General features: G+C 32.8%; 3 protein-coding genes across 5 annotated transcripts in view; 2 read left to right on the plus strand and 1 right to left on the minus strand.

The window, feature by feature from the left end:
• LOC135132791 (calpain-9-like) overlaps positions 1 to 16,179 on the plus strand; it is a 179,780-nt gene that overhangs the window by 36,350 nt on the left and 127,251 nt on the right. The gene's annotated exons all lie outside the window — the stretch shown is intronic.
• Positions 11,319 to 13,285, plus strand: LOC135132704 (uncharacterized). Its single transcript, XM_064060880.1, has 2 exons — positions 11,319 to 11,714; positions 11,795 to 13,285. The coding sequence occupies exons 1-2, from the start codon at positions 11,544 to 11,546 to the stop codon at positions 13,223 to 13,225; spliced, it is 1,602 nt and encodes a 533-aa protein (XP_063916950.1). The 5' UTR covers positions 11,319 to 11,543; the 3' UTR covers positions 13,226 to 13,285.
• On the minus strand, positions 13,293 to 15,167 carry LOC135132904 (uncharacterized). The gene is made up of 3 exons (XM_064061120.1): positions 15,047 to 15,167; positions 14,435 to 14,650; positions 13,293 to 14,383 (listed from the first exon to the last, which is right to left on the minus strand). The coding sequence occupies exons 1-3, from the start codon at positions 15,165 to 15,167 to the stop codon at positions 13,452 to 13,454; spliced, it is 1,269 nt and encodes a 422-aa protein (XP_063917190.1). The 3' UTR covers positions 13,293 to 13,451.

Genomic DNA, 16,179 nt, shown 5'->3' on the forward strand with positions numbered 1-16,179 from the left:
TAATAAGAGGCAATGATTAACCTTATCAAATGCTTTTGACAGGTCGGTATACGCAACATCCACCTGGTATTTTTGTTCAAGGGATTCTGAGACAAACTGTGTAAATTCACACAAATTGGTTGTTGTGGACCTTCCCTTGATAAAACCATGTTGACAATCATTTATCATAGGTGTTACATGAGCATATACACTATTATACAGTATAGTTTCAAACAACTTAGCGAAATTACATATAATTGATATTGGTCTGTAATTGGCGATATCCGACTTACAACCAGATTTAAAAATGGGACAAATTTTAGACATCTTCCACATCGTAGGAAAGTTCGTTGTTTTCAGTATGAGATTAAAAATATGCAACAGTGGTGTGATCAGACAGGTAATGCAGTCTTTCACTACAAAAGCTGGTACGTTGTCCGGTCCCATAGTCAGATTTGGTTTGATTCTACGAGCAGCTTCTGTAATCATCTTCTCCGACACTATAAATTTTTTTACCATCTACATGATATCCCTAGTATAAATACAAAATTTCACAACAATCGGCCCAGTACTTTTGGAGATTATCTGTCTAATAAAAATCCGGGACGGCAGACAGACGAACAGACGGACAGGCAGACGGAAACGGGAGACCTATTTCTTCGTCTTTTAAGGGTCATGATATGTCGAGAAAATGCAAAAGTAGAGCGTCGGCCGACGGACTCGATTACAATACTTCCTCGCAATTTCACAACATAACCCGAATAGGGTTTATCTGTGACTGAACTTAGAAAGCTAGGTTGTGTTATGTCGAATTTAAATTGATTTATTTATTAGTGACATATTTCATTTAAATTTAGAACAATTGCTGGGAGTATTATACATGTGAGGATCAATACATAAATTGACTCATTTTCATATACTCAAATACTAGAGTAAGGGATTCCGATAAACACTTTTAGGTTTAAAGTTATTCAAAAGTAGTGTTTTCAAAGTCGGGTACAAGAAATAATCTAAAGATTAGTAACATTTTTACTAATATGATTCCTAATATTGTCATAACTGATTCTGAGATAATTAAAGCTATAAAAAATTAAAAGACTCGTGCCACCTGTCTGGATCGTATGTCTACCGAGTTTTTTAATTGAAGATTTCTCAGGTGTTGAGCAATTTTTCAAAAGTTTTTGACTTGATACTGTATAATCAAATCTATTTTAATATAAAAAGTTAGATTCAGTGTTGGAAGAAATTCTGACGTCGACACAGTTCCGGATCACAAATTTTGCTTTGTAATAATCAAAGATCTAAATGTGTGTGACTCACCAACAAATACAAAGACCAAAGGTTAATGTATGCCTCTGAGCTTTCTTGAAGCTCATTTACGATATTCACGTTATAAATTTTGATTGTGTACCTGAGGGTACGAGAAGTTGAAGAGGTGGGTATAAGGGTATGCTAAATTATTGAAGTTTTATATTTTTTTTTTATAACTACATAGTTAAATGTTCCCACAATATGTAAACGAATCTTTTGTCTTCGCTAACTTAGAAATTCCAACAAATAATGGTTTCCACTAAATGTTATTTCGTAAATAATACCGAAAAACCAAAATGAAATTTATAGGCGAGGATGCACTGCATTTTGAAACGCATAAATATTTTCAAAAAGAACATACTACGTGAATGTTGACGAACGCGTGCTTCTGTCAGTATATTTCATTTCGTTGTATATATATGGATGAGAATGTTTATGAAACACCATGTATGCGACTGATCGTAATGTTAGGAAAAATACTATTCCTATCTTAGCGAAAATTCAAAAGTCAAAACAAATTTTAATTATAAACTTTGACTTGATTAACTTAGTGGCTAATTCATTGTTTATAGATGAGAAAAATGTGATGCTAACCGTAAAGGCCAATTTAATCCATCTATATTCAATTTTATTGTGTTATATGCGTATTTGCTGCTTTAATAATTAACATTAATTGCTTCCTTATGTGTATTTTATTTTTCTTGTGCTAACTCAGATGTGGCAGTGAAGGCTGTAACTACGATACCGTACCAAATATTAAATTTACAAGCACGCAGTTATTTTTTTATATTTTATTATTTTAAAATGACGCTTAGGTGCTTACAGATTTTCAGTAAACGCAATTCAAATTTACAAATTAAAATCTATTGAATTTATCAACCAAATGCCATTTTTATGGTTCCAAAAATAGCAAATGGATTAAAAAACGAAGCCAAATATCAACTCAAAATTGTAAATAGTTCATGTTTTGTATAGTATGGTAATTTTAGCCTTCACTGCTACATCTGAGTTAGCACAATAAATATAAAATACACGTAAAAAACAATTAATTTTAATTATTAAAATAACAAATGTGTCGTAACACTGCTTACGCGCCATCAAAATTTCTACACGATGTGTTTAAGGAAGCTATTATAGATGTTCAAATCAGTAGTAATTAATTGTATCAATTTATGTACATTTAATGTCACATTATTACAACGTATGCCACAGACGTAAGATATAAAACCACATGTAATGTGATTGTTATGCGTGTGGTGTAGTATCGTAAAATACATAGTAGTATAAAGTAAATCACCTGAATCGTAAATCTGAGTAGTAAAAATATTGACGAAGACAACCTTGGAAGAAACTAGGATGCCTCAGTTTTCATTAATTAGACCATTCATCAATCTCTACATCTTTCTCAAAAATGTGAAAATACATACGTCTTTATTTAATAATGATCAAAACTAGAATAATAATTATAATATTCAGAACATTTTGTTCGATTGTGTATTAATTAATAATTTTAAACCTCTGTTTGGAGGTGACGAACTCATTCAAATCAAATTAATTTGTACGTGACATTCTTCCGATGTATAAGCATAAACACTTGAAGTCGTTATTATTGCTGGGAGGCCATTTTACTTCCTGAGCGCAAGGCAAGTATAGTAATCGAGCCCATATCGGGAGACTTAGTATTTTCATATTTTCTCGAAGTTTCATGACCCCCAGACAAAACCGTAGCGATGAGGAAGCCAGGGGAGGCTGAGCCTAGTCACAGACAAGTTATAATTAACCAAATATGAATTATAACATCGAAAATCAAAATAAAATGAAAAGTTTTATTTAACAAACGGAAGTCGAATCAATAAAAAAGTCTTGAGCATCGTATTGTGATCCGGTTTGCATTGTTAATTCCTAGAAAATGTCGTTTAATTTAGTTTCTCTGTTTCACTCTCGCAAAATCAAATCTTATAATTCTTCGAAACAGCTGGATTTTACTTTATGGGCGAGGGAAGTTCTTTCGCAATAATCTTCGACTAATTTTTTTTGTTCTAAAATGTGAACAGATTAATGTCGACAGAATTATCTACTGTGTCGTAATTCTGCCAGAAAAACTTGACTTGAACATCAAAATCAGCATACTCGCTTATCTTAATTATTTTTCGTAGTAAAAGTTGTAAACTTTAGTTGCACACGAGTGTATTCGCATTTGCATAATCAATTATAATTTTTAAAAAAGACGGGATGAATTGTTGAAAATAATTTCAGTGAAATGATTTACCAACTTTTGATAGGAACAAATGCAATAGAATTGGTATGTGTTATGTAATACGAAATATGACAAACTCGGAACTTGGAAACCCGAAGAAATTTATTCAGTTTTATATACAACTGAAAAAATATTACTGGACCATTAATGCGTCTTACGGGACAATTTGAAATAAAGATGTATATTAACATTTATTTGAAGGGATGATTAATTTTACCCAAGTTCTGTGAATTTTTAAATAATGCAAGTACTTTACAATCGAATTTCTACGAAGAACTCGTTAATTAATCTGTAAAATAAACCATAAAATTCGATAGTTTATACTCCTTTTTTTGAGGATGTCCTGTATAGATAGAGTTCAAAATCACAGCTGGGTCATTAAAACATACATTAAGAAACACGTCACTTTGTACGTTTTAAATGAGATTTGTTCAACAATAGCAACAATTAGCAGTCTCGACGATAGTTTTAAAGTCTAGTCACACATATCAAATGTCGGTTTTAGCTGTATATTAATTTCAACAAGTTAAGTTAAAGATTAAACTAATGGCCGACTACAATGTCCCAGTTTGCTCATTTATCATAATAAATAGTACCTGTAAGCTCCATGTGTTCGCAGTTCACATTTGTCTTAATTTTCTGATATATTTTGTATGCATAAGTCCTGTACTGATTTACAAATAGCTTACTTTCTTCGATTTTGCACTTTTTTTTAATAAGTGTGTTATTAATGCGTCATAGTTCTTTGTGAAAACAATTTGTCAGTAAATGAAATATTCGTCAACATACTGACTATCTCGTTATAATTTTACAAGCATTGTTTTAAACCAAAGTTTTGCTAATGCGCTTAGTTCTCCTTATTTAGGTCTATTTGAAATTCCCTCACGGAACATACGTCATAACGGCTAATAGTTGTTCAGGACAGGCTTCTATTTTATTGCGACCTACAATGTAATTAACTACAACGAAATTCCCCTTAATGTCAACATTTTATAATTAAAAATCTTGAAACTGACTATAACCCAATAAAATGAGCCACGCAGATTCATAGATCAAAAATCTTTTTTTTTAATGACGTCCTAAGCTTGTGGTGAGGATAAATGTACCTACTGATTTTATTAGATTTGGTTACAACGTGGCCACGTTTGCAAAGTTTCAAATATTAAATGAACTGTTACTGTGGTAATCAATAAAAAAAAAACATTTCATATTATTATTAATATTAATTAATTTTGAAAATATCCTCCTCAAACCATTTTATAAAAAAAAACTGTTTTAGTGAATGGAATTAATATTTCTTGGAAATATGTGGTATCAGAATTCCAAACACTAAAAAAACAGTCTCAGGGTTTATTTTTAATGACCACACTTATCACATTGTGTTTAAATAACATCATCAACTTTCTGGAAGCTTATTGTTAATTTTAAATAATGTAGTCATTAAAATTTTTCTAGTTTCTTATGTCATTATACATAAATTTGTTAAATAGTTTCTAAAGTTATAAAAATAAAAGGTAATGCTAAAAATAATAGGAATAAATATTAATTCAAAGATCGACATTTGAAATGCGATTTACTAAATAAAATTTCTCGATTAGTTCTTTTTTAAAGGAAAAATTAAAAAAAGAAACGTTTTACCATCTTCACAATAAACGCAAGGTATGCGTTTAATTTCATTTTAATCTGTAGTTAGTTAGAGTCTCTGTTATGTGTAAAATAGCAAAGAATTTTAAAAACATAAAATTAGCATTCGTCAAGACGAACACCTGTCACATACTGCCCTTAGCTGTCGCTCAGGAACATGAATGATACAACTTTGAAAAACTAAAAGCTTGTAAAATTTTCACTCACTTTTATACTTTTTTTAAATGTCAAGTTCGTCCCCTTAAACGTTTGTATGTTTTCGGTGTTGTGGGGATAAATGTTATACTTATGTATTAAAACGTAGACATGACTAATAAATGATACTGAATGTACTTACAATGACGCGCTATGACCTTAAAATATGAAAACTAAGTATAGCTAAAAAAATCTAAATGGCATGGAGGGTCACTCGATTCTCTTCTAAGACCCTATTTCATTCTACATATGTTTGAAGTTTAAAAAAATTAATAGTGCAAAACAAGAAACAACCATATATATGTATTGAATGCTTAATATTCAATATGATATAGTTAATATCGGCATGAACCCCTTGAATTCTTGATAGAGGTAAAACCTGTTATCTACTTTCTTTCAACTAAAAGTGTTCGAGAAACACACTTGAATAAAATAAATTCCTCTAATATCGTTTTTTTCAAGAGCTTACAAAAATTATGAATTTTTTTCCATTTATTTCCCATATCCTCATAAGTTAAGGAGATTTTGTAATTGCATCCATCGGGTAAATGGTTACCTTCGTGTTTACCAGACGTTTTATGATCCCCTCAGTACAAAAAAGTAGATCTCTCATTTCCGTCTGCCTCTCTGTCGTATGTCGTCTGCGGCCGGTCGATTTTTATTAGACAGATAATCTTCGAAATTATTGAGTCGATTGTTGTCAAATTTTGTATGTATGTCAATCGGCGGATTTGTGCACTCGCCTTCGGCTCGTGAGGCAAATTTTCCTTCTCGTAAAAAAAGATACACTTTATTCACTAGTTACATAAATAACTATTAATTAATGGAGGGTATCAGACAAAAATTAAAATTTTTTGAATTCCAAAGAAGCAGGATTTGTAGGACTGTACATACTTCAGGGGTAAGGGAAGTTCTATCTATAAATTTTAATATTATAATGCGTGGAATGAAATAAGCTTTCAAAAACGCCATTTAAAAAAATATCTGTATGTCATAATTATAATATTTGAAGGTTAGACAGAGTCGCTATGAAAAGCATCACAATGTAATCATCCTTTCTGCAATATACCTTTTTTTAACGTTTTTTTCAACTAAGCTGTTGGAGTTTTGCAGAACAATGTTAAGTTTTTAACCAACTTGAGAAGTAGTCAGACATAATAAGACCATTATTTAAAAAATTATAACTAGCGTTATAACCGCTCTAGCGTTATGTAAAACGTTTTCATATTTGTTCCTAAAACTTACCTTTTTTGTGAAACTACATTCCGAATTTTTTATCACTTTGTGTGAATTTATATTAATCGAACAAAATTGGTTTTGTATCATTAGTATGCATTATACAGTTGTAATGTTTACATTTGAAATGTGCATATAAATCACAATAAATGACAAGACATAAGCACATTTTTTAATGCAGAAAAAGTAGAAAGAAATTATCAATCATTCGATTTAAGGGTTCCAATTAATTTAAAAATCTTTCCTAATTAACAAAAACAGAAGTATAAATAATTGCGAATTCAAGAAATAATTCATAAGTAATTTAACTACAGGTTGCTGAGGCCAAGAAATTTTAAATTTCAAGTGCGATAACATATTTTTTTAATCTTTTCTCACAGCGTGTGCAAAAGTGTTTGGTTAAAAAAATTGGTTCTGTAGACCAAATTTTCCTCGCTCCTGAAGTACGGTCCAAAAAATTCAGCTTTTTTGAATAATGATAAAACTTAATTTTGCGATATGTTATTATTATTAAATTTGTTATGTCCTCTATATGTTAAAAAATATAAGTAGTCACAGTCCAAGAAAATAAGTAGCCCATGAAGGGATCAAACCAGCTACATTTACCTCACTAGTGCGATACTTCTCCAACTAAGCCAAACAACTACTTGGACTGTGGTTCTTTCACACTGGTATAAAATGTTAAAAAAGTAAACACAGACGATTGGGATAGACAAACATACAGATATTTTTTCCCTGAGCGTAAGCTAAAAAAGTATAGTAATCGAGTCTAGCGGACGAATGGACACTTTTAGGTTTTTTCGACGTTTCATGACCTCTGGAGTACGAAAAAAGTAGTCTCCCGTTTCCATCTGCCTGTTTGTCGATCTATCTGTCTGACTACTGTCAAGTTTTGTTTATATATGAAGAACATAACGTAAATAATAAAACGCTAAATTTTATGAGTCATCCCCACTAACGTGTTAACGTCATTTCAAAGAATTCTATTTTAAAAAGATTTAAATGTTATACAGTAATATACTCCTATACTTGTGGTGTACGAATCCGCTTTGAGTTTTTTCCTAAACGGCCAAATGTTCACAAGAAATTAATAAAGCATAATAACATTTTAGCACGAATTCAGGATAGAATCGTTAGATGCCAAACTTGACCGTTTCTTTTTTTCTCTTTTTCTCTCGAGCTGTGTATTGTCTATGTTTATCACGTCATGACAAATTTTTTAGTAATCAAATTAAAAACAAATCATGTTTATTTAATAAGAACTACTGATTCAGAACATTCTGTTCGACTGTGGCTTAATTAATAATAGTTTTAGTCCTCTGTTTTTAAGCGACAAACTCATTGAAGTCGAACAAATTTCTACGTGACATCCTTCCAAACACTCGAAGTTAAAGCTTATTGTTATTGCTGAGAGGCCATTTTTCCCATTGTTTATCTGTTTTAAATATATTTCACATTGTCCGTATTATGCAATTTGCACAATTCCTTGCAATTTGCGCCCCCACGCCGCAGGAGCTGTGAGGGTGTTATAAGTAACACTGTGTCGCTGCTTTTACTTTATAGACGTTATCACAAAAAACATCACAAAATTTAGAATTTGTGAAATTTGTATTCCAGGAGCGAGAGAAGTTCTGAAAGTAGCTGGTCGACGGCTACACTCTGTTACAGTACTTTTTAATTACTTAAAACCTTGCAAAGCCTGTCATCTAAGTACATTATAATCCAACTGTAGTTTAAAAGCGTTAAAATTTTAATGTCCTATGATATATGTAAGTACAATATTGTTACGTTGAACTGCTATTAAAATCGGCGTGGGTTAAAGTCAACAATTTATTTCTTCGTAGCTCCAATTTACACGTCTAATCATATAGCGATTATGTACAAAATAACTTGAACAACTTCACTGGGTTTTCTCGACACTCGTTGGACTCGACTTGTTAATTGAATTCAGCTCTCGTTGTCTGGACTACACTAACTGCTCCCGACGATGGTTCCCATTTAAACAGTCCCTCTCGAAGGTCTCCGTCACCGCTTCTAGGCTTATTCTCGAACACTCATCGCGACATCCACTGTCAGGCTCTTCTCCGGCCACCGTCACGGACAATGACTCATCGTCGCTGTATATACTAGAACCTATAGGCGTCGTACCGGGGTGGCGTATGGGTTTATTCCGTAAGAATATAAAGGATGATGATGATATGTAAAAAATCTTTCAGCGCATTCACCATTTTGCAACGTTTGAAAAATTTCAAGAATTTTTATTATTTGTGGGAAAATGTCTTTACAATTGTTTAACCTGGAACATGTCACTAGAATTGGATCTTACCGTGTACATATGCCCACTAATAAGTGAATGCTTTTATAATATAAGACCGGTCCAATTACAGGATAATATATGTCTATGTAAATATAAATACAGGGTGTGCGTTGTTAAGAAGACTCTGAAGAGCCAAAAAAAATGGTTAAAAAAATACCTACACGAAACTTTTGAAAATATTAAACTTGAAAATTGAAGAATTAACTTCGTAATTCTGATTTGTTTTAAGGAACTGTATAGCTAATTGACAGTTAATTGTTAATAATTTAATAATAATTTGGTAGAATACAAACCACAACGTCATTTTCTGCTGTTGACAGATGTCATTTTTGACAATTTTTATCGGAATTGTAGATTGTAAATAAGATTCACCTTATATTAATTGCAACAAATATTAATTTGCGTACATAAATAAATTATATTTGGTTTCATTTTTTTTATTACATATAAATAAACAAGAAATAACGATTTGCAACAATCAACAAATTTGTCGCAAATTTTCCTGTATTTGTCAATCACATGAAATATGTAGCTAAATTTTTCATTAATTTTGTCCTAGGCAAATACATCTCTGTATTCCTGAGATGGGTCTGTGGTACACGAATTCTAATGATTTGTAAAGTTTCAGGTGTATCAATAAAACCTTATAAATACACGAACAGGAAAAATATATCTCCTTGTTTGTAGAGCAAGAATATTGAATCTTTGAAGTCGCTGAGACTTTGGAAATTTGCATATTACCAACTACTTATTCCAAAAATTGTCTCGGTCTCTTCTCCAGAAACTTTTTGTGGCGACAATACGTTCGGGCTATATGCGAAAAGAGATCTTACATAGCAAAAAAAATTGTTTTATGGTGCATTAAATATCAAAGGATTTTGAATTGTATACAATGAACATTGTAATTTTTTATGCTTTCACTGGAACGTATTTGTAGTGTTCTAAAATTTCGTATCCAAAATCACACCTAGGTGTTTGGTAATTCTATCCCGCTTAATAATAGCGTTATTTAAAACGTAATTACTGATCAATTTGGCATTGTTATTTGAATATGTTAAATTCTTGCTTTATCATACAATACAATTATTTCAGTCTATTATTTTAATACTTTCAGTTAGATATATAGGTACATACTTCAATGTAACGTATACTAGAAATTTTTAGTTACTTTTATACATGACTTAAAAGAAAGGAATTTACTAACTATGTACGACACCCATGTTGTTATGTTTCAAGTGTCCAGATGTCTTGCAGTGTTTATTATTCACATATCTACATGCATAAAATTTGTTACGTGTCAGCTGTCAGCTACTAGTCTGTGCAATAAATCTTCAACAGACGACAGACAGACAAACAGGAAACCAGCTTTGTCGTATCCTCCGACCATGTCAAAAGCAAAAAAAGAAAACACTGAAATTAAACATTTACCAAAACCCTCTATAACTAAAACTGCATGCACCAAACAACTGGAATTTGTAGTGAAAGCTTAAAATAAAATTGTAGATTACAAACATATTATCGCATATTCGTGCTTTTCAGGATCTAATCAAAATTTCGTTACGCCCTTGCGTCCGCAGGATTCCAGACCAGCGTGGTAACGTTACATAACGTTACCACGAGCGGAAAACGTTAATTACCGCCAATTTCTATAATTACAACAATATTCTGCTGCAGTAAATGATTAATAACTGAAACTGAATCGCGCTTTGCATAAATGTCGCACGTGCACTCATCCATCAGTCAGCGTTCGCATCTACAGGGTGGTTCACGAAACACGATTCGGTCCGCCCTATCTTCAGCTCTCGCTATCCCGATGAGAAATTCGTGATTTAGGTGGGTGTAGGTTACACAACAACAGCGCACAGGAATTTTTAACATGCACAGGTGAGCTCATACACCTAGCGTTGCATATGAGAGTCTCAATGATAAAAGGGAAACCTTGAGGATATGTCCGATGTATAATTACACACACAAACTGGTTATTAAGCAGTCCTCGCACGCACTTAGGGCACGTGTGCGCCAACCATTGTCTGTATTCTAATCTATGGTTCTTTTATCAATGGGCTGATGTGTAATTGCACTGTTTCCGGTTCAATATCTTGGCCTTGATGACGCCTCTTTGTTTTTATTTATTGGAAGCATTGGCAAAAGTGAAGAGGCGTTCAGCCATTACGTAACGGTAAGACGGGAAAATCAATTGTGCGATGAAAAAGTGAATTTATGGACTAATTATCCGGGGATTTTTTCGGCGTGAAGTCGTTTAATAGGGTTTTCCACTAAAGTTTAAAATCAAATTTTAACTAAACATTCTGAAACAATATCTAAATACATGTACAAAAAACAAATTTGAACTATTTATAAAACATAATCGCTTTGAAAAAAATTGTCAAAATAATAGAAGAGTGAGAGGCCGGCTCAAAGTTGCAGTATTTCGCGGTTAAAAGTGTAACCAATCACTTTGAAGCGATGGCAGCGATGCTGTGTTGCCAAACCTGCTGGTTTATTATATTGAGGTAGGTCAGAGTGTGCACGTGTTTTTGATCAACTTGGCCTGTTCGTTTTATTCCTTAAATATAAACAAATTAAATAGAAAAAATTGGCACGATGGCGAAACAGTGTTTCTTCGTTGGGTGTGATAATAACTCTACAAATAATCCAGAAAAATTATTTCTTACTGTTCCCCAAAAAGTGGATCGGAGGAAGTTATGGTTTGAAGCTGTGGGAAGAACATACATACCTGGGAAAAGTTTGTACTGTTGTGAAGATCATTTTGATGTAAGTATAGTAAATATTTCAAAAATTTGTATGTCGGTATCTACTTGTATCACCTTATTAACAAATTTTCTTTAATAAAGTTGGAAAAGGATGCTGAAAATTGGATTCATTTCAAATTAATGGGTACACGCCTAATGTTAAAAGACAATGTGGTTCCAAGAAGCATGGTGAGGAAAGAAACTTCGTCCCAATTCACACCAACTTCAAGGAAACGTAAGATGGAAACACAACAGCACAGTAGAGGGCTTCGAAGGAAACTGTTTCCTGAACCTACTGTACCTGGTACTTCACAGGATGTAACAGAGGATGTAGAAGAACTGCAATTAAAAACAGTGGCTTCACCATCTGGCATGTTTGTTAGTGCAAAATCGCCAGAAAAATCAGTTTCTCCTTTAAGAACAAAAAGGAGAACTCTTAGAAAAGCAACTCAGACAAGAGTTAGCACAAAAGATCAGTCATCAATGACCTCAGTTGAAGTGGCAGATAAAAGCACAAACACTCTTCGATCATTATCGTCACAAATATATCAAAGCCCCCACAAACCTATTCAGGGATCATCGACATCATTGTCATCATCCTCCCTTTCACTCCAAAGTGGAAGTGTTTATGAGCCATCATCGGAGTCATTGCATGAAACTAATATGATATCCAAAGAACTATTGGTGAAAGTGGAAATATTCAAAATTGAAAATAATAGCAGATTTTATCTGGGCTTGCCCAAGTCAGAATTTTTTTTCATCAAATTACTCCAAGAAGAATTAGAAGTTCCTGTAGAACATATTTATATCGTTCTTAAGAAAATACGAACAGATGACCAATTTGTACGATTAGGGACAGATTTTGCATTAAGCACTAGTGGTGTCAGTAATATATTTTCAAAAACATTGCCAAAAATGGCTACAAAACTCAATGAGTTAATTTTTTGGCCTGAGAAAAGTAAAATTCAGCGAGTTCTACCTAGGCAGTTTCAGACGTATTATAAAGATGTTGAAGCAATCATTGATTGCTTCGAAATACAGGTTGAAAGACCTAGTGCAGCTTATCAGCAAGCTTTAACCTGGAGCAATTATAAAACTTGTAACACATGCAAGTATTTAGTGTCAAGTACTCCAAATGGGCTAATTAATTTTATATCAGAAGGGTTTGGAGGTCGCACATCAGATGTAGAAATAATTAAGCAATCAGAGTATTTGACCGTTGTACCTGAAAATGCAACTGTAATGACCGATAGGGGCTTCAAGCAAGTAGCAGGGCTTTTCCAGAAAAAAAAGGTGAATCTAGTCAGACCTCCCAGCGTCACAAGCACCAGAAAAATGACGAAGGATGAGGTACGTCAGTCGAAACTTGTCGCAGCGTTGAGGATCCACATTGAAAGATTAATTCGTAGGATCAGAGAATTTCGAATGTTGGGTCCACATGCTACCACAGATCATAATTTGGTGCCACTTTTGGATCATATTGTAATTGTTGCTTGTGGTTTGATAAATTTGCAAGGTCCATTAATACAATAGTTTTTACATGGTTTTTATTTGTATTTTATTGGAAACAATAAATTAATTGTATAAATAGAAGCATTTAACTTTTTTTTATTGATACTAGGGGATTGGGGTATAACGGGATTTAGATTTATTTATTATTGAAATGAATAAGAAATAATTATGAAATAAATAAGTATAATTATTGAAAACATCAGTTAATTAAAATTGGAAAAATCGCTTTTTTCCAAAAAGCTTGTGCCTACTCCATTACATTGTGACAAAAATTTTCATCCAAAGGAATTTCCTTTATAGTCACATTTCTGTCCGTTTCAAAAGATGGAGATGCAACGCAAAATAAACCCCATTGTTTTTTACTAAGAAACATTTGCAGCTGCAGTTGTGCATATGGTTTAGGAGTTATTTCACCCTCTGGCGTAATGTAATTTTTTACAGTATTTGTCTTTATTGGACATTTTATTTCAACGCAATATTTATCAGACATTGCATCTGCCGAGGCACCAAATATTGGGTACATATGATTTATGGTCATTCCTACTCTTTCTAATTTAATATTTTTCTCCTCAGCTATGACTTTTAAGACATCTTCTTCAAGGTTAAGGCCTCTTTTCATGGCCTTTGTTCCTCTAAATTTTGATGCTGTCAGAACTGCAGCAGTTGTAGCTCCATCAACAGTTTTGCAGTGAGCAACTTCATGCAGCTTTGAAGCTGTTATTCTCGCATATCTAACATCAAACCAGGCTTTAGATTGTGACTGCAATATTGTTAAAGTATCTATACTTTTGCAAATTTCACTATTTAAATTATTTTGGCAAAACGATATGAAGTCTTCTGCATTTGGTGCATCAGTCGTTTTTTTATAAGAAAGACATAAATGGTACAACGAAGCTTTCTCCAAAATATTCACTTCACTCTTATACATTGTAGCAAGAATTGAATGACTATCTGATTTTAATGCGGTAGAAATTACTTTGTCCAAAAATGCCGTTCCTTTTGTTGGTAAAGAAGGAACTTGCCGAAAATTAAACAACTCTCTCATTCTTTGCCCTTTTATAGTACTGCCAACTTTAGACAGAGTAGACTTCCTCCAATAACATTCAACAGAAGTCACTGAAGGCTCCAAGGTACGTCTGTATAACCAGAACAGTAAGGCTACACCATGTTTACAACCACCTGAAAAGTAGACGTAATACATACACTCATACAACATAAAATCATTCATACCTTCACTTGCAGCACAGTCATAACACTTTGAGTCAATTATGCATTGTTCAGACTCATTTATTCTTACTGAAACTTCATAGCCTTTTAGGCGAACTTTATGTTCTGGTGCAATCAAAGCTTTGACAGTACAAATCTCATCGTGTCGTCTCAACTGCACATAACCAACAGCATCGTCGCCGTAAGTTGCACGAGCTCCACTATAACAATGAATAATTACTATCAAATCATTATTACGTTGTACACTTTACCGTTCGGTTTTCACATTTTCAACACCTGGTATCAGAAAATTCACATTTCTTCGATAATATCTATCATTACATCATCAACTACAGGGAGATTGGTAGAAGTAGCTTGCTCATATTCACTTTCCATTGTGACTATTTATTCTGTGCCGTATTTTCCCAGATAATCTTCCTACACAATTTTAAGTTGTAAGTCGCTGTAAAAGGTTTTGGTAAGTGGTAAATATTAAACGGCCAATTCTACTCACCGTGTTTAAACAAACAATGTCAAATAATGGAAACGACTGACTTTTTAAATTATTTTAAGCGTCAATGAGAGCAAATTACAAAACGTTAACACTAAGATCGACCAAACATAAATAAACCTAACCTATCATAACCCAATAAGAATTCAAGATGGCTAAATACCGATGTCGTCTAACTTTAAAGCAGCGTGAGCGGAGTTGCCACATCGCTACGCTGATCCCATTGGTCAGCGTTACGTACGTCATCATGACGTACGTAATGCACAACTTAACCGCGGGAAAAAATTACTTTAAATTTAACTTTTTTTTTTTTTGAGTTATTGAAAAGTAAAAAAAAAATATTGACCACATCTTCGCATTTTGTAGACGATATTCTTTCGTGTAGTGCATTAAAAAAAAAATCGTGGAATACCCTATTGGGTGGTTTCGATGGGCAAAGAGCGCCTCTTGACCTCGAAATTATTTTATAATGGCAAGTTTAAGGAATTCCAGGGCGGACGGTCAAGGTTCTGCAATAATTTCGTAATCGAATACATAATTGTTATTGTTACGTATCGCTGGCAATGCATATTACTTAAGTGAAAAGATAGTGACTAGTGCAAAGTTAGGCGAATCGTTGATAATAAACTATTATACTAGCACTGGTCAGGGTTTTTCACTATTACAAATATAATTATGGTACTTAAATATAATTTCCACGTCCTGATATAAATAACTACGAAAACCTGCTATTTATTTTTATTTTTCATTTTTTTTATAAAACCGGTGGTACGGAATGCATGCAAAAAGATAACCTTACTTGTTAACGTTAACGCACTTAGCAGTTCTGGGTCAGGTCGTGAAGTGTGGTAACATTTATGTGTATGTCGTGATAAATAATATCATCCACTTGTTTGTACCCAAATGAACGTACGTGATATTCCTTGTACTGTAACAACTGTTCAAGCACCAATAAACCTTAAGTAAAGGCTTTACGTAACTCTAAAAAAGATAATTTGAATTTTAACAATATTTACAGATAGTATGTATATTTTAATGTTTGAAGTGATTGATTAATTTAATTTAAAAAATGTTGTGCAACAACATCATATGTCTAAAATTTGTTATAAATTGAAGTCAGTTGCCTGGTTCTATTTTTAAATTAATGAATATTGATGTAGATTTAGCATTCGTATTTAATTGTTGGAAGATCACTTATTTTTTGCGTAAATATATTCATTCACATCGGTACAACATATTTTTTTTTACTAAATAGTAT

The sequence above is a fragment of the Zophobas morio genome, unplaced genomic scaffold (genome assembly GCF_036711695.1).
Source record: "Zophobas morio isolate AGI-343-1 ecotype UQ-CSIRO unplaced genomic scaffold, CSIRO_AGI_Zmor_V1 ptg000021l, whole genome shotgun sequence".
Classification (NCBI taxonomy): Eukaryota; Metazoa; Arthropoda; class Insecta; order Coleoptera; family Tenebrionidae; genus Zophobas; species Zophobas morio.

Coding starts and splice junctions, on each gene's coding strand:
- LOC135132704 (XM_064060880.1), top strand. CDS start 11,544: ATGGCGAAACAGTGTTTCTTCGTTGGGTGTGATAATAACTCTACAAAT. Junction 11,715..11,794: donor GTTGTGAAGATCATTTTGAT/GTAAGTATAGTA, acceptor TCTTTAATAAAG/TTGGAAAAGGATGCTGAAAA.
- LOC135132904 (XM_064061120.1), bottom strand. CDS start 15,167: ATGACGTACGTAACGCTGACCAATGGGATCAGCGTAGCGATGTGGCAA. Junction 14,651..15,046: donor TTCTTATTGGGTTATGATAG/GTTAGGTTTATT, acceptor ATGATTTGATAG/TAATTATTCATTGTTATAGT. Junction 14,384..14,434: donor TGACTGTGCTGCAAGTGAAG/GTATGAATGATT, acceptor TCTACTTTTCAG/GTGGTTGTAAACATGGTGTA.